The 23,454-nt window shown below is 37.5% G+C and overlaps 1 protein-coding gene across 1 annotated transcript in view; it reads right to left on the bottom strand.

The window, feature by feature from the left end:
• The window catches only part of LOC141132486 (protocadherin gamma-A4-like), a 489,967-nt gene extending 471,226 nt beyond the window's left edge, over positions 1 to 18,741 (bottom strand). The window contains exon 1 of the mRNA XM_073620921.1: positions 16,007 to 18,741. Coding sequence (XP_073477022.1) covers positions 16,007 to 18,427 — 2,421 coding nt within the window. The 5' untranslated portion in view covers positions 18,428 to 18,741. The remainder of the gene's footprint in view (positions 1 to 16,006) is intronic.
• Between the last annotated feature and the right edge of the window lie 4,713 nt (positions 18,742 to 23,454).

Raw genomic sequence — 23,454 nt, 5'->3', positions numbered from 1 at the left:
TGGGTTTACAGAAAATAAACATTTCTAAGAAAGCTCTAACATATTACTAAATACAAACAGTAAGAAAGAAATAATAACAAATATAAGTGCAAGGGATATATTCCATAATTATCACGGAACTACACACGGGGGCCCCATTCTGGTAACTGGTGTCCCAAAGACTTCTCCCCCTTCTCCATCTAGTGTGTGTTTTGTTATAGGCCTCACCTTCTCTGGTTTGCACCAGAGTGGCTCTGATTAGTGGGCATCTATATTTCCTCTTTTCAAATCTTACCCATCCCTTTTAGGATTGGCAAATTCCCAATCCCCTGTACTTCGCATTAAAGTCAGTCCCCTTTAGTGCAAAGAAAGTGTTTCCACCGCTCAGGCTGACACTGACCCAGGTGTAAGTAGAAGTTTCAGAGCAGAAGAGCTCCAGGTGCTGGCTGAATGCTAGGCAAAGCAGGCTTGAATGGAGGAGAAGATTTGGATGCCGCACACCGGATGTAGTCAAAAAACTTCACTTTATTGAAAAAATGGGATCATCAAAATAACAAGACTGTCATGCAGAAAGTACAGGTAAGCTGACGCGTTTCGCACTCAGGACTGAGTGCTTACTCATAGCTAACAAATATTAAAAAGACAAACTCTTATATAGCTCAATGGAGTATCACATGATTGCCCAATTAGATGGTCATTGAGTCTCAGCTGGAAGCCAATTTAATGAGGTCTCGGCATCTGCTGGCTATTTGGTGTGTTAACTGATTGAGAAATGTTTTCAAAACCGTGACATGTAAATAGATGACAAAGAATGTGAAAAAAGATGTGTATATGTACATGTGTAGGCAAAAAATATATATGTGTGTATATATATATATATATAGTGAATCCTATCAATAAACGTGTATATAATAATAAATGTACTTCTATAACGTGTATATATAAAAGGTGATAAGTATCAAAAAAAAAGGAAATTACTATTAGGTGAAAGGAAAAAATGTGTAAAAAATATTTCTCATTAAAAAAAGAGAAAATATATTGATAAAAATATTCAGACAACGTGCAAAGTAAATGTGAAGAGTGAATGTAATGAAACTATATGTGAACAAAATATATAAATATGATGAAACTCTCTATAATATGCCGGTGAAGTGGATGAGGCTCTCTATAATAAGCCGGAATAATACAGGTGAAATATAGAGCAATGTGACCTGAAATAATGCGTGATATGCCCGCGGTTGATAACAAGGTACATATAGGGCCCTATAATAATAGAAATAAACTGTGGGATTCAAAGACATAAAATCACGCTGCTAAGGGTCCTCATTAAATTGGCTTCCAGCTGAGACTCAATGACCATCTAATTGGGCAATCATGTGATACTCCATTGAGCTATATAAGAGTTTGTCTTTTTAATATTTGTTAGCTATGAGTAAGCACTCAGTCCTGAGTGCGAAACGCGTCAGCTTACCTGTACTTTCTGCATGACAGTCTTGTTATTTTGATGATCCCATTTTTTCAATAAAGTGAAGTTTTTTGACTACATCCGGTGTGCGGCATCCAAATCTTCTCCTCCATTCAAGCACCCTTTAGTGCAAACCCTTGGCACAAACTATTTTGCTTAGTAGGGACAATTAAGTATGCCAGTTCATGATCTTTTTCAGAGAAATTAAGTATTCATGGCCAGCCACTGTCAATGCATATCTAAATGAGGGATCTTTTGAAGTGGATATTTGTGAACGGGTTTGGTTCCCATTGTTAGATATACAAACTCAGGCACCGGGCCATCTGTAAAAAGCCTTCTGACATACAGTACTAATTAATAGAATATCCCCCTGAGTGAACGATTACCCTCCATCATCAGAAAATAGACATATCAGAAGACATATTACCCAATGACATGGATCACAGTCTATCACAGTATAACGTAATATGTATAAGCATATTCTGTATTGATTTAATATTGTATCTTATCAACCCACTTTAAAATTAAAAAACTGTTTCTATAAATATAAAAAAGAGCAGCATAGCAAACTAACAATTTATTTTAAAAGAATTGATATAGATTAATGTTTTGTATAAGAAAATTCTCTTTTTATATTCCACCTTTGTATGTGTATTATACGATTTATTTTTTTTTTTTGTAAAATAGGGATGAAGTTCCATGACCAAGTTCCATGACAAGCATCCTCTTCCACAGAATTTTATTTCCACCCTAGGCTTGTGTTCAAGGCAAAAAGGCATATAGAAAAATGAAGATGTCTGTCAGGTGGTCATTTGTAATCAAATGTTCTGCTTAAAAATGAGCTGTGTTTGTTAAAAGATGGAAAAACATAAAATAAAGTTGTTAGAAATTCTTGCTTTTATAGTGACACTTAAGTAATTCTTCTATATTTTCAACTGTAGTTATGGTGTAAAAAAGAAAAATGAATTGGCAAAATACTGAAAAACATTTTTATTAGAGGTGACTCATGGTAGAAATTCTGTGGAATAGAGTGGCTGGTACAGTGCCTTGAAAAAAGTATTCATACCCCTTGTTACAACCAAACAAGTAAATGTATTTGTTTGTGATAGACCAACACAAAGTGCACATAATTCTGAAGTGGAAGGAAAATGATAAATGGGCTTCAATATTTTTTTTACAAATAAATATGTGAAAAGAGTGGCATGCATTTGTATACAGCCCCCCTCAATACTTTGTAGAACCACCTTTCACTGCAATTGCAGCTGCAAGTCTTTTTGGGGATGTCTCTACCAGCTTTGCACATCTAGAGAGTGAAATTGTTGCCCATTCTTCTTTGCAAGTTAGCTCAAGCTCTGTTAGATTGGATGGAGAGCGTCTGTGAACAGCAATTTTCAAGTCCTGTCACAGATTCTCAAGTGGAATTAGGTCTGGACTTTGACTGGGCCATTCTAACACAAGAATATGCTTTGATATAAACTATTCTATTGTAATTCTGGCTGTATGTTTAGGGTCATTGCCCTGCTGAAAGGTGATCCTCCGCCCCAGTCCCAAGTCTTATGCAGACTCTAACAGGTTTTCTTCTAATGCCCCGTACACACGGTCGGATTTTCCGACAGAAAATGTGTGATAGGACCTTGTTGTCAAAAATTCTGACTGTGTGTAGGCTCCATCACACATTTTTCATCGGATTTTCCGACACACAAAGTTTGAGAGCAGGATATAAAATTTTCCGACAACAAAATCCGTTGTCGGAAATTCCGATCGTGTGTACACAAATCCGACGGACAAAGTGCCACGCATGCTCAGAATAAATAAAGAGATGAAAGCTATTGGCCACTGCCCTGTTTATAGTCCCAACGTACGTGTATTACATCGCCGTGTTTAGAACGCTTGGATTTTCCGACAACTTTGTGTGACCGTGTGTATGCAAGACAAGTTTGAGCCAACATCCGTTGGAAAAAATCCTAGGATTTTGTTGTCGGAATGTCCGAACAAAGTCCGACAGTGTGTACGGGGCATAAGACTGCCCTGTATTTGGCTCCATCCATCTTCCCATCAACTCTGGCCAGCTTCCTTGTCCCTGCTGAAGAAAAGCATCCCCTACGCACATGATGGTATGTTCAGGGTGATGTGCAGCGTTAGTTTTCCACCACACATAGTGTTTTGCTTTTAGGCCAAAAAGTAACATTTTGGTCTCATCTGATCAGAGCACCTTCTTCCATATGTTTGCTGTGTCCCCTACATGGTTTCTCGAAAAACTGTAAATGGGACTTGTTATGGCTTTCTTTCAGCAATGGCTTTCTTCTTGCCACTCTTCCTTAAAGGCCAGATTTGTGGAGTGTAGGACTAATAGTTGTCCTGTGGACAGATTCTCCCACCTGAGCTGTGGATCTCTGTAGTTCCTCCAGAGTTACCATGGACCTTGGCTGCTTCTCTGATTATGGCCCCTTTCACACTGGGGTGGGAGGTGCAGCAGCAGTAAAGCGCCGCTATTATTAGCAGCGCTTTACCGTTTTTTTAGAAAGGGTTAAAAACCACCGCAAAGCACCTCTGCAGAAGCACTTTGCCGGCGGTATAGTCGCGCTTCCCCATTGATTTCAATGGGCAGGAGCGGTGAAGGAGCGGTGTATACACCGCTCCTTCACCACTCTGAACATGTGCTAGCAGGACTTTTTTTCCCGTGATGCTAGCACACCGCACACTGGAGACACAGCAGCAGCTGTTTTGGGTCGGTTTGCAGGTGATATTTTTAGCGCAATTGCACCTGCAAACTGCCCCAGTGTGAAAGGGGTCTAATGCTCTCCTTGCCCGGCCTGTCAGTTTAGGTGGACAGCCATGTCTTGGTAGGTTTGCAGTTGTGCCATACTCTTTCCATTTTTGAATGATGGTTTGAACAGTGCTAAGTGAGATGTTCAAGGCTTGGGATATTTTTTATAACCTAACCCTGCTTTAAACTTCTCCACAACATTATCCCTGACCTGTCTGGTGTGTTCTCTGGCCTTCATGATGCTGTTTGTTCACTAAGGTTCTCTAACAAACCTCTGAGGGCTTCACGGAACAGCTGTATTTATACTGAGATTAAATTACACACAGGTGGACTCTATTTATCAATTAAGTGACTTCTGAAGGCAATTTGTTCCACTAGATTTTAGTTAGGGGTATCAGAGTGAAGGGGGCTGAATACAAATGCACACCACACTTTTCAGATATTTATTTGTAAAAAATATTGAAAACCATTTATCATTTTTCTTCCACTTCATAATTATGTGCCACTTTGTGTCGGTGTATCACATAAAATCCCAATAAAATACATTTACGTTTTTGGTTGTAACATGACACAATTTGGAAAATTTCAAGGAGTATGAATACTTTTTCAAGGCACTGTAGTTACAAGGATGGTTTGAGTTTTACATTTAAGTTAACACATTTGTGGACACAAGCATTATAATTTTGGATTTTATTGCACACAAAACGGTTACCCAGTATAGTGATTGGTATACAGCATCAGAGTTAATGAAATGTTTAGAAATAATGCAAGCTGTATTCTATATGTGATAAAATGTAGCTTCTTCCTGAGCAGAAATAGGCTGCTACTGTAGTTAAGGCAATGTCAGTAGTGAGCAGAGAACATATAGAATAGATGTTTTTCAAGAGGATGTGTTAGAGTATTGTACCATGTTAGCTGTCAATTAATGCAAAAAGTTTGGAGTTTAGGTGTATGTTGCAAGTTTGGAGTTACCATGTATTGGCTTACTAGGTTAATAAAGATGCAAAAACTACCGAAGTAGGCTATTAGAGTTTTTTAAAATTCAAGATACATTCTCAGAAACAGCGAACAGATCATACTGAAAACCAAATTTGCACATTATGTTCACTAAGAGAAGATGTATAGAAAAAAGAACACAAAGGCCCTAGAAAACACCCCCAAAATACCACAACAAGGAAGCAAAAAAGAGGCTAACCCATTAAAAGAAAGTTATAACATGTCATACTGTATGATAGATATAATAGTACAGTGTCCTTTGGGGGAAAGTGCTGAATATATTTCTAAGTAGTGTCGAGTGCAGCAAACATATCAAGACATACTGTATTTGTAACATATCATGGTACTGAAATTACAGTAGGTAGTCAGTGTTAAGGCTTTAAAGAATCCACTTTAAAACATTTCCAAAACATGCATATATGCAAAAATATAAACCTTTTTTCTTATTTTTTAAATAAAAAAAAGGAAACATAACTTAAACCAAGTACAATGACTTACATCACAAAGTATGTATTACAACATGTAATAGATTTAAACTGGGTATTACATTTACCTTAGATATTTACTTGCCATTATTTGGCAAAAACATCCTTATCTTTTTTTTTTTTTTATAAATTATCCCTAATACAAATAAATGTACCCATATAGGTTATAAAAGTGTAATAAAGAAAAATTAGTAGTAGCAGTATGTTAACTAGGTTAAGTGTATATACAAGTATTTACATATACACAGCCACTTCTGAGGATTCTTGAACAAAAGTAGTAGTTTGATCTACAATATACATTTATTGATAGGTTTGCCTAATATATACAAATTACACACTAAACAGTATTTACAAAGCAATGCACAATATAAGTACATTTGGTTACATGATATTTACAAATTAAACAGAAAACGATCTTTACAATACAATGTACAAAAGTACAGTAAAAAGGTTGTTTACTTCTCAGCTTCAGGTCTGTTCATATTAAGTGCTTGTGTGTCCCCAGGACAAAGAGAGTGCACAGCTTGGCCACAATGCATTATATCCCTCCTACTCCTCCTAGTCCTTTCTGTACAGTGGCTAATACAACACACCCTATTGGTCACTATACCTAGCAAATTTATATTCGGTGCAGCCTGATTGGAGGATTCAAATAAGACTTCTGTTTACAACCCATGTAAGATGTGATAAGGAAAAACAATGGAAGTAGAAAACGAGTTACAGTAACACCAACAGGGAAGCTCACAATGGTTTGGTGCTGAAACACACTTGAGGTTTCAATATATCTACATCTAACTAAAACATAGTTCTAATTACAATATTATTTACATCTGTTAATGGGGATTTTACATCAACTCTTTTTTACATCTGTTAATGAAGATTTCACATAAATTCATTATTTAACAAGTATCATTGTAAAAGCATTTAAAGCTGCTCAAATTAATTTCCTCTTACTGCACGCTAGTAAATGTCCTTTTCTACAATCAAATCTTTACAAACTACAAACTATTTTGACCTCCTTCATATGGAATGGGAAACACCCCAGATTCAAAAGATCTACCTTATGCTCTCCAATGTATGCTGGAGGGATGGGTGCTCCTAATATTTCAGCATACTTCAAAGAAACTGTTCTGGATCAAGCCAAATATTAGTGGAAATCAGATATGCAAAACCCCTGGCTACAAATAGAAACAACGGTCATAGGAACTCATCCTAAATTTACTCTTAGTGCAATACTCCTACACCACCACCAAAAGCAGAGCTATCTTACTACTGTCAATGCTACTCTCAGAATATGGCAAGCAATCTCTCAACAGTCTGGAGGCATACCCCACAGACTACTGCAAGGCATACCTCTCAAGGCTCTACAAATCATTCTACCTGATATCCCAATCTCAAACTGGACACATGCGGGCATCAATACAATTGGAGATCTCTACCATGACTCCTTGCGCCTATCCTTCCAACATCTACAAAAGACCTACCACATCCCACCCAGAGATTTTTTCAAGTACCTCAGAATCCGCTCAGCACTTTCACGGGTAACATAGTCTAAGAATCCCTTCTTCCAGCAACTTCTAAAATTTTACAATACAGACCACCCTTGCCTAAACGGCATCTCCTGTATCTACAAACTGCTCACTGACCATGCGCCTGGCACCAAAACTTCTGCTATGCTGCAATGGGAAAACCTCCTAAAGTGCACCTACACACCACAACAAAGGCACAGTGCCCTTCAAAAACCAGGTACCTTACACCTTCTAAATTGGCAAAGACTTACCCCACCACATCCGACGCCTGCTGGAGAACCTGTGGACAATCTGGCACAATTAAACACATTTGGTGGCCGTGCCCCAAACTGAAACCCTTCTGGTCTGCCCTCACAAAACTTCTTACCTCTATCCTATCAACTCCTATCTCACTATCCTAGCAAATGGTCCTTCTGGGTCTAGGCTTTGACTCCTGGCCACCAGCCATTTACCCCATTTTAACTCACGCCCTTATCGCCACTAGACTGACAATTGCTAAAAAATAGAAATCTCCTGATCCCCCTCTCTTACAAAAGTGATTCTATCATTGAATAATCAATGTCTAACAGAATTCATGTACACCAGGGCTCACTTACTAGTCCCCACATTTCTAATTAGATGGAACACCTGGTTAGCACACCCTGAATGCTTACCCTGCCCTGATTTCTAAGTCTTACTACACAATCCTAGAATATTGACACCTAAAAGGATCATCTGCTATATCACTACTGTCACTGGTGTGTAGTCCTACATGTTGTAGGCAACACTCTATTGTTGATTACTCTTCAGTTATGAAATGTAAGTTGTCGCACCACATCTAACCATACCTGTATGTACTTATTTATATCTTTTACCAAATTGTCTGTAAAACTCTGAAAGATGCACTGTTGTAATGATGGTAAATTTGAATAAACATTCAAGTTTAAAAAAAATGTGATATCTGGAGATATGAATGGGAAATATTATCTTTGGTTTATATAATAAATCATGGAACAACTTGCTGAAAATCAGCAACAACAACAAGACTTAATGTGGTAAAAGAAGATAAAGATGGGATTCCATTGTCTTTCACTATGGCAACAACTTTGTGATTGAATATATTCTTTACCTGAAAGACATGGAATGTCTTGTTTTCTCCAATATGTTCATTAATAATAAAGTAAATTGGTTATGTGGCTTGCATGAAAGTATAGGACAGCCAATCATTATGTCCAAAGTTTGCGTCAACTGCAGCTAACTTTATTATTAAGGAACCTTGTTCAGATGTAAAGAGGACCATCTCAAACATATTTAAATTATTTTCCATTTTTTTGTGCATTGTCATTTTAATCTACTGTTTCTATGATCAGCGTAACTTTGCTGCTCAGAGATGGGGACCCAGTATCTGTAGCAGTTACCTGCATTAGAAAGTCTTTGTGCTGCTCATAATTAAATAACCGCTCCTAATAGTGTAGGAGCCAGAAAAGTAGAAACTTTGTATTCTTCTGTGATTGTGTTGAATATCATTGTTGACTCGCTTGTGTGTATACTGTGTGTGCATAACCCCAACTTTACATATACAGTATTTACATATGCACAGCTAGCTCTGAGAGTTCTTATGCAAAAAAAGGTAGTTCCATCCACAATACACATTTATCGATAGGGTAACATAATATATACAAATTACACACTAAATTTTATTTACAACACAATGTACAGTATAAGTCCCCTGGTTTATATGATAATTAGAAATTACCCACAAAAAAAACATATTTACAATACACTATATAAGTATAGAGTTAGCTTATCTCTCAAATTCAGGTCTGGGCATGGTGACTTCTGTGTGTCCCAACACAAGATAAGTCCATAGCTTGGTAAAAAGCATTATATTGCACCCTCCTTCTTTCTGTACTATGCCTAAAATAATGCTTCCTAATTGGTCACTGTACCTAACAAATATATATTGGGCACAGTCTGTTTGGATGAGTCAAAGAAGGCTGCTGTTTACCACACATGTGAGATGTGATATAGGAAAACAAAAGACCAACCTTTGAAGTGGAACTAATTACAGTTACACCAACACAACACTCAATACTTCTAACTAATCCAATCCATCTAACTGAAATATATTTCCAATTATCATAGTATTACCATTAGTTGATGGAGATTTCACATAAACTCATTTTCTAACATTATTGCTTATTTTAGCATTGTCCTCGGTATAAGCATCTGCAGCTTTAACACTGTAAATTGAGGCATCAGGTATGTTGTTCTCTGGTATTTTAGCAACATAGGTATATTGCATAAACAGTGGTGGATTGTTATTCATTTTTGATATTTAAAATCTGATGGCTCTTCTGGAAAGTGGAGTAAATATTTTGTCAGTAGCTACAATGATGGTATTTTATCAGGATATTGTTTCTCTGTCCAATGCATTTCTTGTAACTATTTTGTAGAATCTATTAAATGGTATCTGCTCTGTAATCTGACAATCAACTTGCCCATTTCCCCCAGAATATCAGGCACACACTCCTATGACAGCAATCATTGTTCCAGGTATAGCGTCCTCGGGAATAATAGATGATAATGTAGGGAGAGATATTTCAGGAACATTTTCATTCTCATCTATTGTTTATATTAGTACTTTGGAGTGAGCAACAAAACCTCCACCATCTTTGGCTTGTACAGGTCATAAGTTCATAAGGATTAATCTTCTCAAAATTAATATCTTTGTTGGAAAGGCTCCACTTGTATACAGTGGGGCAAAAAAGTATTTAGTCAGCCACCAATTGTGCAAGTTCTCCCACTGAGATGAGAGAGGCCTGTAATTGTCATCATAGGTATACCTCAACTATGAGAGACAAAATGTGGAAACAAATCCAGACAATCACATTGTCTGATTTTTGAAAGAATTTATTTGCAAATTATGGTGGAAAATAAGTATTTGGTCACCTACAAACAAGCAAGATTTCTGGCTGTCACAGACCTGTATCTTCTTAAGAGGCTCCTCTGTCCTCCACTCATCACCTGTATTAATGGCACCCGTTTGAACTTGTTATCAATATAAAAGACACCTGTCCACAACCTCAAACAGTCACAACTCCACTATGGTGAAGACCAAAGAGCTGTCGAAAAACACCAGAAACAAAATTGTAGATCTTCACCAGGCTGGGAAGGCTGAATCTGCAATAGGCAAGCAGCTTGGTGTAAAAAAATCAACTGTGGGAGCAATAATTAGAAAATGGAAGACATACAAGACCACTGATTATCTCCCTCGATCTGGGGCTCCATGCAAGATCTCACCCCGTGGGGTCAAAATGATCACAAGAACGGTGAGCAAAAATCCCAGAACCACACGGGGGACCTAGTGAATGACCTGCAGAGAGCTGGGACCAGCGTAACAAAGGCTACCATCAGTAACATATAGATGAAAACAAAGGCGCCACTCTAAGTGCAATAAATTACATGAAGTTTAATAGGAACTGTAAAAAGCGGTACTCACAAAAGTACAATGTCAGACGGCATCCATCAACGCAGCCTGTCCACTGGAGACCACCGCCATCCAGTACTCGGATTAGATACACTTCCAGGACACCCAGCATTTCCTTGCCAATATGCCTTTTTAGACTAGGGTGATAGGTGTCCTTCGCGCTATCAATAATGTGTAGCAAATAAATAGGCTAATTGCAGCAAACTCTAATGCCGCGTACACACGAGCGGACTTTACGGCAGACTTTGCCCGGCGGACTTTTCGACTGACTTTATGACGGACTTTCTGAATGAACGGACTTGCCTACACACAATCAACCAAAGTCCGTTGAATTCATACGTGATGACATACAACCGGACTAAAACAAGGAAGTTCATAGCCAGTAGCCAATAGCTGCCCTAACGTGGCTTTTTGTCCGTCTAACTAGCATACAGACGAGTGGACTTTTTGACCAGACTCGAGTCCGTTGGATAGATTTGAAACATGTTTCCAATCTAAGTCCATCCAACTTTTGAGAAAACAAAGTTTGCTGGAGCCCACACACAATCGAATTGTCCGAAATCCCGTCCGCCGGGCAAAGTCTGTCGTAAAGTCCGCTTGTGTGTACGCGGCATAAATTGTTCACAGCAACACAAATATAGAGAAAACTAAAAAGCAAAATGATTTCGCGCAATAGTCTACAATGGACTCTTACATTGTAACAAAAGATTAAAAGCAAATGGAATAAGGCAGTGGCCGGAGCGAGACGTACACCAGGAGGAAAAGTGAGAGGGTGCTAAGAACGCCACACTATCACTGCCTTATTCCATTTGCTTTTAATCTTTTGTTACAATGTAAGAGTCCATTGTAGATACTCAATAAATATCCCTTTACTGTTTTAATATACTACACTAGTGGAGCCCCCCTTTTTTTCTCCTTTTTCTTCCCCTTACCACTGTGGTGGTAATACCGGAGCCTTTTAGGAACTTCGGCAGAGGATTTTTAAGGAGAAATCTACAACCAACCTCACTGACTACATACAACAGTGGTAACATCTACAAACACGAACTCACAGATGCATTTATCAGCTTAAGGCCCCTTTCACACTGGGGCAGCAGGGGCGTCGGCGGTAAAACAGCGCTATTTTTAGCGCTGCTTTACCGTCGTTTTTGCGGCGGTATTCGGCCACTAGCGGTGCAGTTTTAACCCCCGCTGGCGGGCGAAAAAGGGTTAAAACTGCTCGCATAGCGTGGCTATAGCCGCGGTATTGCCGCGGTATAGCCACGCTGCCCCATTGATTTCAATGGGCAAGAGCGGTTTAGGAGCGGTGAACACACCGCTCCTTCACCGCTCCAAAGATGCGGCTTGCAGGAGTTTTTTTCTTCTCCTGCCAGCGCACCACTTCAGTGTGAAAGCCCTCAGAGGCTGTTTTGGGTCGGTTTGCAGGCGGTATTTTTAGCATAATAACGCCTGCAAACCGCCCCAGTGTGAAAGGGCTCTTAAGGTGAGAGTTCTGGGAGACTACATCTAGCAAATTGTATGGAGTTTTATATGGGCAACACCACTTTATTCTACTATTAAGAAGCCACCTATTAGATTAACCTTATATTCCACGCCCATGACTTTTTAGCACAGTCCAACATACCATGTGGACCTAGCTTGTCCATCTATCTTGTTTTTGGACTATTAACCCTTGATTGCACTTTTTCACTGTTATTGGTGCATTATCTATCACTATTTCTTTGGTATTATTCACCAGACACTTTATACTATTTGTGATCATTAATTTAAACTATACCAGTCATGAGTTTATGATTACTCCTTTGTTATATTTTCTTTATGCACTCATTGCACTTTAGTATTCCTGCTATGATTGTTTTCACAACATTATACCTAGAGGAGTTCTCCTCAGGTAATTAGACTATTGCGCGAAATCATTTTGCTTTTTAATATGCCTTTTTACATTGTACTTTTGTGAGTACTGCTTTTTATAGTTCCTATTAAACTTCATGTAATTTATTACACTTAGAGTGGCGCCTTTGTTTTCATCTCTATAGTGCCCAGAGGATTACTTCTTTTCCTTCAACGGGGCTGCCTTCTAATGTGGCTATCATTCCATCAACATTATGGACATTATTACAGCCTATTGTCCTCTATAATTTTAATTTAATTTTTTATCATTTATTTTTAATTATATTGCACTGCTTTGCATACCAGTTCCCAATTGGGAGCAGCAGGGTTGGGGGTTCAGATCCTGCAGTGCCAGATGTGTCCCCCTGCTTAAGCCAGTACATGTCCGGGCCCATCTGAGATTTGCTAGAGAGCATTTGGATGATCCAGAAGAGGACTGGGAGAATGTCATATGGTCAGATGAAACCAAAGTAGAACTGTTTGGTAGAAACACAACTCGTCGTGTTTGGAGGAGAGAAAATGCTGAGTTGCAACCAAAGAACACCATACCTACTGTAAAGCATGGGGGTGGCAACATCATGCTTTGGGGCTGTTTCTCTGTAAAGGGAACAGGACGACTGATCCATGTACATGAAAGAATGAATGGGGCCATGTATCGTGAGATTTTGAGTGCAAACCTCCTCCCATCAGCAAGGGCATTTAAGATGAAATGTGGCTGGGTCTTTCAGCATGACAATGATCCCAAACACACTGCCCGGGCAATGAAGGAGTGGCTTCGTAAGAAGCATTTCAAGGTCCTGGAGTGGCCTGGCCAGTCTCCAGATCTCAACCCCATAGAAAACCTTTGGAGGGAGTTGAAAGTCCATGTTGCCCAGCGACAGCCCCAAAACATCACTGCTCTAGAGGAGATCTGCATGGAGGAATGGGCCAACATACCAGCAACAGTGTGTGACAACTTTGTGAAGACTTACACAAAACGTTTGCCTTCTGTCATTGCCAAGAAAGGATATATAACAAAGTACTGAGATGAACTTTTGATATTGACAAAATACTTATTTTCCACCATAATTTGCAAATAAATTCTTTCAAAAATCAGACAATGTGATTGTCTGGATTTGTTTCCACATTTTGTCTCTCATAGTTGAGGTATACCTATGATGACAATTACAGACCTCTCTCATCTTTTTTAAGTGGGAGAACTTGCACAATTGGTGGCTGACTAAATAATTTTTTGCCCCACTGTAGCTGATGCTAAATACCTGTATAATGAATGTTCTCTGAACTTTTACTAATCTCATGATCTAAAAGCTTCTCTAATACAAGCTCTGGAAATGTACTCCCACCTGGTCTGGTCTTCTGTTAAAAATGTTGATTATCACTGAGTCTGTACGCTTGCCCTACTGTAGGTTGTTAAAAAAAATCTGTATTTTATTGCTATAATTGTCCCAAATGCAGAAATTTGTTTTCTAATGGTTATAAAAATATAGCTAACTAACAATGCAAAAATATAATATATAGAATATAATATCACGAACATAAACAACTGTGAACACATCTAGAAATGCTAAAACTGAAGACATGGTTTTAGCCTAACATTAAAGCAATAATGTTAATAATATGTTATAAAAAAGTGTCAGTATTTGCGTTATTCTAAGCGAACCAATAAATCAAAGCAGCCAGCACAGTCTGTTGATAACCAAATATATTACTACAAAAGCCCAAAAGTTGCAGCACTTAAAATGACAAGTAATGGTGAGTCCGAAGTAGAGGAGATGAATATACCAGTCACCAACTTTAGTGCATGTATACAAAAGCACTCGGCACCACGTGGTAAAGTGATCTGCTTACCAGATGGCTGGAAATCGTATGCATGTTATATTAACCCCAGGCACATTTTGCACATCCAGCTTCAAAGCAATATTCTCCCACATAGGCCACATAGGCCAATAAACGTTCTCCAGATAATATTCACCCTCAGACAAACTTCTCCAGGATCTCACATCAGATGTAAGGCTTTCAGTGTATCGATCAGCAGTACCCAGTGAAGGAAATAAGTGACCAATAGTGAAGCCCGCAATACCATTAAAAACAATTTTATTATAGTAACTTACAGTTTAGATTCAAGAATGCATGCATCACAAGGAACAATCGGCTGCAGCATTCAGCATGCTGGTGTCAACCTGCCTGATATGTTTCATCACAAACGGATATCATCAGAGGCATGACAAATAATAAGTTATATTTGTTATTTTTTTTTCCAAAATGCAAAAAAAAATAAGATCCAGAAATGTAAAAATTTACATTGTCAGAGTTTTTTCAAGAACCTGTAACTGCAATGCAAGCTACATATTTATTATATAATATAAATAACTAGGCAAATAAACCAAATAATGGTAACAGCATAATTGTTTGTATATAAAGAATTTTGTATATATAGTCATTTGTACTTTTCCCGATGGTAACACTTTTAAACCAGAGAGAGTAACTGCAAAGGGAAAAAATCTTACATATGTGAGTTTACAATTTGAAGGAGCTGACAACAAAGGGCTCAGGTGAATCTTAGAAAATAGTACCGAAATATGTTAAATCAAAATGTATACTCCTGTGCCACCCTCAATATTGCACAGAACATCTACCGATTGCTGCCACTAGCACTGTCATGTGTTCCCACACCACCAAAAAATGATTTCAACTCAACTCCACTCAATTTCAACTTAAAATCATACTACTGCAGTATATTATATAATAGTAATACATGATAAGTGTATAGAAAATGCAGGAAGCTTGACTTACACATTTCGTGGTCTAGGGGTTAAACTACCTAGACAATTTTAACTAGATGTTACTAGGTAATTTTACCCGTTCTTTACACCATTTTTATTTAACATAAACCTAAATCTTAAAGTACCTGCTTCCAGGGCTGTGTTGAGATACAGGAATGCCAAATAAAAACACATAATCACCATAATCACTATTATAAATCCAAGGGGCAGTTCTAGGCCAGAGGTTTATAAGAGAGCTACACAAGCTAGCAAGAAACGCGTGCTCATTTCAGTCATATAACGAGCCATTTGTCTTTTCATATCATGATATAATCATTACTGACAAGTTTGGCAAGCCTGTTGATTGGCTTCCTCTCAAGATGAGTCCAGGAAGTAGCCTTTGCAATCCCTATAACCTTGCTTGATTTAACTTTTACTGGCACTGTTACTGAAGGTACTTCAGTTAACATAATTGGCACATTAACTGTAAAATATAGCTGAGCAAAAAACATGCTAACATAACAAATGTTGCTTGATGTGGTAGTGGCAAAAAAGTGTTTGTTTTAGCATACCAAAATCTTCTGCACGGTGTAGTGATATGGTCAGCAGCAATTTTTAAAGGAAAAGAAGTTCAGTATGAAATATTTTATGGTAGATAACTCACCTGCCCAATACTCTTGATGGCCAATGATTTTTTTATGTTTGCATTGCCAAGCCCTGAATCATCAGTGTCAATTAAATTGTCCACAGGGATATTTTGGTTTGATGGATAAGTAAAGTTATTGTCTGCTGAATCCAAAGTCACACAGAAGTTATATGGGTAGGGGAGTGATAATGTTCCATCACTATACATGGAGAGTGCTCTCCGATCAATGGGAGGATACAAACTTGTACTAAAAGAAGTTGTTGGGGATTTTGAAGCTCTGCACTTTGATATGATAAATACCATAATAGTTATGATAAATAACAAGGAAATCAGTGCTAAGGCAACCACTAAGTATAACTGCAGATTTGAATCAGAATTTCCCTCATTAGTGTGACTGTTTGTTTTAGGAACCACCTGTTGAAAACTGTCTGCAATAACAAAACTTAAGGTGGTAGTCGCGGAGAGAGAGGGGACTCCATTGTCCTTCACCATCACCACAGCTTTATGATTCAGTATATCCTTTACTTGAAAAACTCGTGATGTCCTGATATCCCCAGTATGTTCATTAATGATAAAGCAAAGTGGTTCTGAGACTTGCGTGAAATGGTAAGACAGCCAAGCATTTTGTCCAGAGTCTTCATCCACTGCAACCACTTTTGTTATTAACGACCCAGGTTCAGAGGACAAAGGGACCATCTCAAACATAGCTAACCCATTCTCTGGTAATGGGTATAGGATTTTAGGTGCATTGTCATTTTGATCCACTATTCGGATAAGCAATGTGGTATTGCTGCTTAGAGAAGGAGATCCATTGTCTCTGGCAGTTACTTGTAATAGAAACTCTTTGTTTTGTTCATAATCAAATGACCTCTGGGCATACAGAATGCCAGTCTCTATATTGATGGATATATAAGTGGATACTGGGAGATGTTCTGTATTTGTATTAAAAATAGAATACATAATTTTAGCATTGTCGCCAGCATCAGGATCTGAAGCTCTTACACTGTATATTGAGGCTCCTGGCAAGTTGTTTTCTGCCACATAAGTAATAAACGTGTATTTCAAAAATAATGGTGGATTGTCATTAGTATCTGATATCTCTAATGGAATGGTTATTTTACTGGAAAGTGGAGGAGATCCTCTGTCAGTAGCTACAATAGTTATATTGTAGCTAGATACTTTTTCTCTGTCTAAAGATTTAATTGTAACTATTTTATAGAATCTGTCAGATGACAAAATTAACTCAAATGGTACCTTCTCTTTAATTTGACAGTCAGCCTTCCCATTTTCTCCAGAATCTTGATCATGGACCCTAATTACAGCAACCACTGTTCCGGGTTCCGAATCCTCAGGAATGGAAGAAGATAATGAGGTAATGATTATTTCAGGAGCATTATCGTTGTCATCTACAACTTCTATTAATACCTTGGCATGGGTAACAAGACCTCCCCCATCTTTGGCTTGTACAGATAGTTCATAATTCTTCACATCCTCAAAATCAAAATTTCTGTTTGTTATAATTTCTCCATTTGTAGCGTTAATGCTAAACATGCCTGTATGATGAATGCTTTCTGAAATTTTACTAAATGAGTAAGTGATCTGTGCATTAATGCCTTCATCTTTGTCTGTTGCCTCCACTATAATTACAGTTGAGTTAATAGGAGAATTTTCATTGACACTGACTTTATACACATTTTGTGTAAATATAGGGACATTGTCATTTCCATCAGTAATAATCACTTTAATTAGGGCTGTACCAGATCTAACAGGATTTCCACCATCCAATGCTGTTAGAATCAGTTCATGATTATTTTGTGTCTCCCTATCTAAAGCTTTTTCTAATACAAGTTCTGGAAATGTACTCCCATCATCTCTGGATGTTTCAGACAGTGTAAAATATTGATTATCACTGAGCTTGTATGTCTGTATGGAATTAATACCAATATCTGGATCTTCTGCACTTTGTAAAGCAAATCTGGCTCCAGGTAATGTAAATTCAATAATTTCTACAGTAATAGTGTCAGGAAAAAATTCTGGAGCATTATCATTTATGTCCTGTATTTCTATATTGATATTGAAAAAATAAAAAGGATTTTCAACCATTGCATCAAATTTTACAGAGCATGTAGTTGATGTCCTGCAGAGAGTCTCCCTGTCTATTCTGTCCTTCACATACAGATTTCCATTAGCTAGATTAACATAAAAATATTTATCTGAAACATGGGACACGATCTGTAGTTTTCTAGATGACAGTTTGTTCATTTTCAATCCAAGATCATCTGCAATATTTGCTATAACAGAGTCTTTTCTCATTTCTTCTACAATGGAATAATGAATCTGACCAAAAACAGAATTACACAGCAAGGAAAATAAGACAGAAGATACTACTTGCCAATTGATTCCTTTGTATGTCTGTAAATGTTCTATAAATTCAGGCATTGTTAGTATCCAAATCTTCTTCTTCGTTCTTTTGAGAAATATAATCCAGTGAAGAAAAGATGCACTTTATTTCTTAGATCAAGAAAATAACAAAATTTTTTGTATTTTGTTAAGCAGAGATGCAGAAAAATGACTGTGTCCTTCCTTGCCGATCTGCAGTTGTGTAACAGTGGAGGAAACACTGGTGATCCTTCAGTTCTGTACATTTCTTGGTTAAACAGCGGCGCTCTGAGGCCAAACTAGAGAATAGCAGCACTGAGGAAATAATTCCTTTAAATAAGACATTTTAAGACTTTTAATATATATTTAATAATGTAGTATACATATATCATGAGGGCATGCTATATTGAATATTTAATGTTGTGTATTATGAACACATTGTAAGTTACAAACATGTTTTAGTAACTTTGAAATACAGGAACAGTATAAGTTCACACATTGTGGGATATGTTTTGACATTGTTTAACTTCTTTTCTCAGCTTGGAGTTTATCTCCAGTCTGGGATATGTCAGCATGTATTTATCCAATCCAGTTTTGAGCTTGATTATCATATTGTGCACATTTTAGCAACAGAAGCTTTGGAGCAATTCTAGCTAACTTTATTTTACAAACTGTCAATAAACAATGGGCTCAATTTACAAGGCTAAAATGCAAATGTTATTTGTAATAATGCCTTAGGTAAGTTAGTTACAACAATATACATCTTACAAAAGCATATAGGCAAAATGCTTGTCCCACACAGGTAAAGAAATTTTTAAAGACAACGACTGACTAGATGAAAAACACAATTAGATTTATTACTAGTTTTTCAGAGCAAAACATGCAATTAAGAGAAATCATGCCTAAACATTGGCACTGGCTATAAAAGGATAATCTTATATCTAAACTGGAGTTGTTTGGTCCAACAATTACATCTTATCACACCCCATCCCTAAGGGACACAATGACATGGAGCAACCATGAAGGATGTATATCTTGCATTTGTTGTGAAATGAGGGGCACACATAAATTTGGGTCCTGCTCCATGTTCCAGTAAATTCATCTAGGGCCTACACTGTAATTGCGCAGAGGGTAATTTATTGCAACATCACATTTGGTGAACTGCAATGTGGAGTTACATACCTTATGGATTGTTAGTGTGAAGGTTTTTGTGCTGGTGAAACCAAATGAATATGTAAAATCAAAATTCATGACCATATCTCAGTAACCTAGGTTAATTTGAGATCTCCCATTGCATGGCACAACATTTTTAAAGTGACCAAAACTTACATTTTGTGCTATAGATATGGTTCAAAAAAGTATCTTGAAAAGGTGACTTTGTTACAGGTTGAAATTGGATTGGAGTAAATTAATCCTTTGGTTTCAATTATGTATTCAAATATGCTTGCTTTTAGTAAGACTTTTTGGACATATTTTGGATGGTTTTTGGATGGTTTTAATTATTTCCCCTTACTACTTCTCCCATTCTTCCTTCATCCCCTTTTTTTCTCCCTCTTTTAAACTCACCTCTCACCTTCTATGCCCTTTTTTTCCCCTCTCCTTTCCATCTTTTTCCTATTTCCTTCTTTTCATTTCTTTCTTCATGCTTCTCTTTTTTTTTCTTTTTCTTCTTTGCAACTGAAAAGGGTTTGTCCAGGATTCTGTATTATGGGTGATCTATTATATTCACCAGATGATGCCATATAATCCCAATAGCATATCTTTTTATCTACAGCATAAAGTATGGTGCCTAATTATGCCAGTGCTATGCTACATTGTTTGATTATATGTATCTTTAATTAGATATGCTCCCCTTTCTATCTACAGTGCCATTTGCTGTTTTGATGTTGACCCCTATAACCCAAGTCACATTCTTGACACACACTCTTCCTGCTCCTGTCTTTATTGGGTGATGCATTGTTTCTTTTGTCCATATGATCATGTGACCACATCAATGCATGCGCTTTATTTTGGTGTTGGAAACAGGTCGACATGAGGAGCAGAGTGCAGGGTGGAGCCTTTTTTACAGCGTTTGTGCTGATTTGTGTTTTTGAGACCAGCTTGCAGAGCACAACATTCAGGCTGCTCCAACAAAGCCCCTAAATGTGAAACACATCAGCAGAATGCCTACTGTAGATGCTTACATTTCCCATACGTACCTGAATTTGTACGTACTGAAAAATTTGGCATGAAATGCAAGTACCACACATTGCCACTACTTCTACACACTGGATGCAAAGTGCACATGTACTATTCTGATTATTGGGAACATGTAAGATGAATCTTTTTATTGACCTCCAATCCATTTGAATTTTTTGGAGAGTCTACTGATTGGAATCAGGGGTACATAGCACAGTTACATGCAGATATCATAGCATCCACAGTGATCTCTATTTACAATGCCTTGTGGATTAAAAAATGCATGCGCCTAGTACTGGGGGTTAGATACAGTATATAGAATCATTAAGCCCCTTTGTCCTTTTCAGTGGCGTGAAGTACAAATCTATGCATTTCCAACTGCAGGAAAAAAATATACACCCATCTCTAAGGCAAAGGTTGTATTTAACAAAACATGGAAGTACTCGTATTTTAAACAAGGCAGCAGTGGGAGTTGAGAAGTCGAGCAGTAAAATCTAATTGTGAGGCCAAACATATTGCAGTGCCAATATTAAGATTTTACCTCTTATTTTTTCTAGTAACACTTTTATGGTAACCATGTTTTTATCAGTTAGGAAATGAGGAAAAACTGTAAATGAAAAGCAGCCAGTAACAACAATTTGATAGAGATTCCATGATTCCTCTGACAAATTAAAAAAGAAAATGCTTTTGTTGTGTTGATGTTGAAGTGTATCCTTCACTTTCTGCTTATTGTAAAGGAAGTGAGGCAAAACGTCTCTAATGCTTCACAAATTCATCCAAAACTCACAAATATATAAAAATAATTTCCTTTTGGAAGCATTTGAAATCTACCATAATACTTTCTCCAAGGTGCACTGTTATTCTTTTTATTTGTAAGTTAACTTGAAACACACATATACACTGTATATAAGAACCTAAAACACTTTTTGAAATAAACAGTATAACAAGGTTTTCAAGCCAGGCATGTCCTTCACAAGACTTTGTATTGTAATATTATTATACAGCATAATAAAATCTAAAAAGGACTGACTTATACCACAAAGCTCAATGGCACAATGTACAGGTATGAACTGAGTGTTACATTTACCTTTGATATTTATTCACTATTAAAGGGTAAAAGGTTCTAAGCCTTCCTCGTCTTTTTTGTATCATTTCAAATGCATATAGAGAGGACTAAAATAATTGTCATCAGGGGTAGGTATACCTGAATATTTATTAGTATCATTAGTAGTATCAATAATCAATATAAGCATATACACTCACTGGCCACTTTATTAGGTACACCTTGCTAGTATCAGGTCGGACCCCCTTTAGCCTTCAGGACTGCCTTAATTCTTTGTGGCATAGATTCAACAAGGTGTTGGAAATATTCCTCAGAGATTTTGGTTCATATTACCATGATAGTATCACGCAGTTGCTGCAGATTTGTTGGCTGCACAACCATGATGTGAATCTCCCGTTCCACCACATCTCAAAAGTGCTCTATTGGATTGAGATCTGGTCACTGTGGAGGTCATTGGAGTACAGTGAACTTATTATCATGTTCAAGAAACCAGTTTGAGATGATTTGAGCTTTGTGACATAGTGTATTATCTTGCTGGAAGTAGTCATCAGAAGATGGGTACAACTGTAGTCATAAAGGGATGGATATAGTCAGCAACAATATTCAAGTAGGCCATGCCATTTAAACGAGTTGGTACTAAGGGCCCAAAGTGTGCCAATAAAATATCCCTCACACCATTTCACCACCACCAGCAGCCTAAATCATTGACACAAGGCAGGATGGATCCATGCTTTCATGTTTTTTATGCAAAATTCTGACCCTACCATCTGAATGTCGCAGCTGGAATCGAGAATCATCAGATCAGGCAACGTTTTTACAATCTTCTATTGTCCAATTTTGGTGAGCCTGTGTGAATTGTAGCCTTAGTTTTCTGTTCTTAGCTGACAGGAGTGGCAACCGGTGTGGTCTTCTGCTGATGTAGCCCATCTGCTTCAGGGTTCGCTGTGTTATGCATTCAGAGATAGTATTCTTCATACCTTGGTTGTAACAAGTGGTTATTTGAGTTACTGTTGCCTTTCTATTATCTCAAACCAGTCTGCCCATTCTCCTCTGACTTCTGACATCAACTGCTGCTCACTAGATATTTTCTCTTTTTTGGAACATTCTATGTAAACCCTAGAAATGGTTGTGCATGAAAATCCCAGTAAATCAGCAGTTTTTGAAATACTCAGACCAGATTGTCTGGCACCAACAATCATTCAAAGTCACTTAAATCCCATTTCTTTCCCATTCTGATGCTCCTTTTGAGCAGCAAGTCATCTTCCCCATGTCTAGTTGCCTAAATGCATTGACTTGCTGCCATGTGATTGGCTGATTAGCAATTTGTGTTACCAAGCAAGAGAGCGCGAGAGAAAGCGGCACAAAGAAATTCTATCATACACTGTAATGTAAAAAAAAAAGGGTTTTCATTTATGCAAGAGGCCTGAGAAGGAGTAAATGAGATAGAAGTCTATGTTTTTGTTTTAGCTTCAAATAATTTTTCTGAATAAAAAAAAAAATAATTTCATATGCATGTCATTACTCAAACCATTTTGAACTGCACTGACACAAAGCCTAAATCTATAAACCAAAGTTGACACAACAGAAATAGCAACTTTGAGAGTCACTTTAGGATTGTTTATAGACTTAGACTTTGTGTCAGTTCCGTGCCATACCACTTTCTTCTGAATATAGCTTTCGTGGGGACACATTGAGGTGTTGGCAGCAGCAGTTCTTATTTCTTAACTGTTAGTGGCAGCACATTTGAACTTCTATTAGCATATATAGTTTCAATTTCAATTCCTGCAGACATGAAATAGAAACTTAGTGTGTAAAGCACGCTGAGTCAGCATCCATACGTTTGTGT

The sequence above is a fragment of the Aquarana catesbeiana genome, linkage group LG03 (assembly GCF_042186555.1).
Source record: "Aquarana catesbeiana isolate 2022-GZ linkage group LG03, ASM4218655v1, whole genome shotgun sequence".
In the NCBI taxonomy this organism is placed as follows: domain Eukaryota; kingdom Metazoa; phylum Chordata; class Amphibia; order Anura; family Ranidae; genus Aquarana; species Aquarana catesbeiana.
This window is presented reverse-complemented; position numbering and strand designations above follow the sequence as displayed.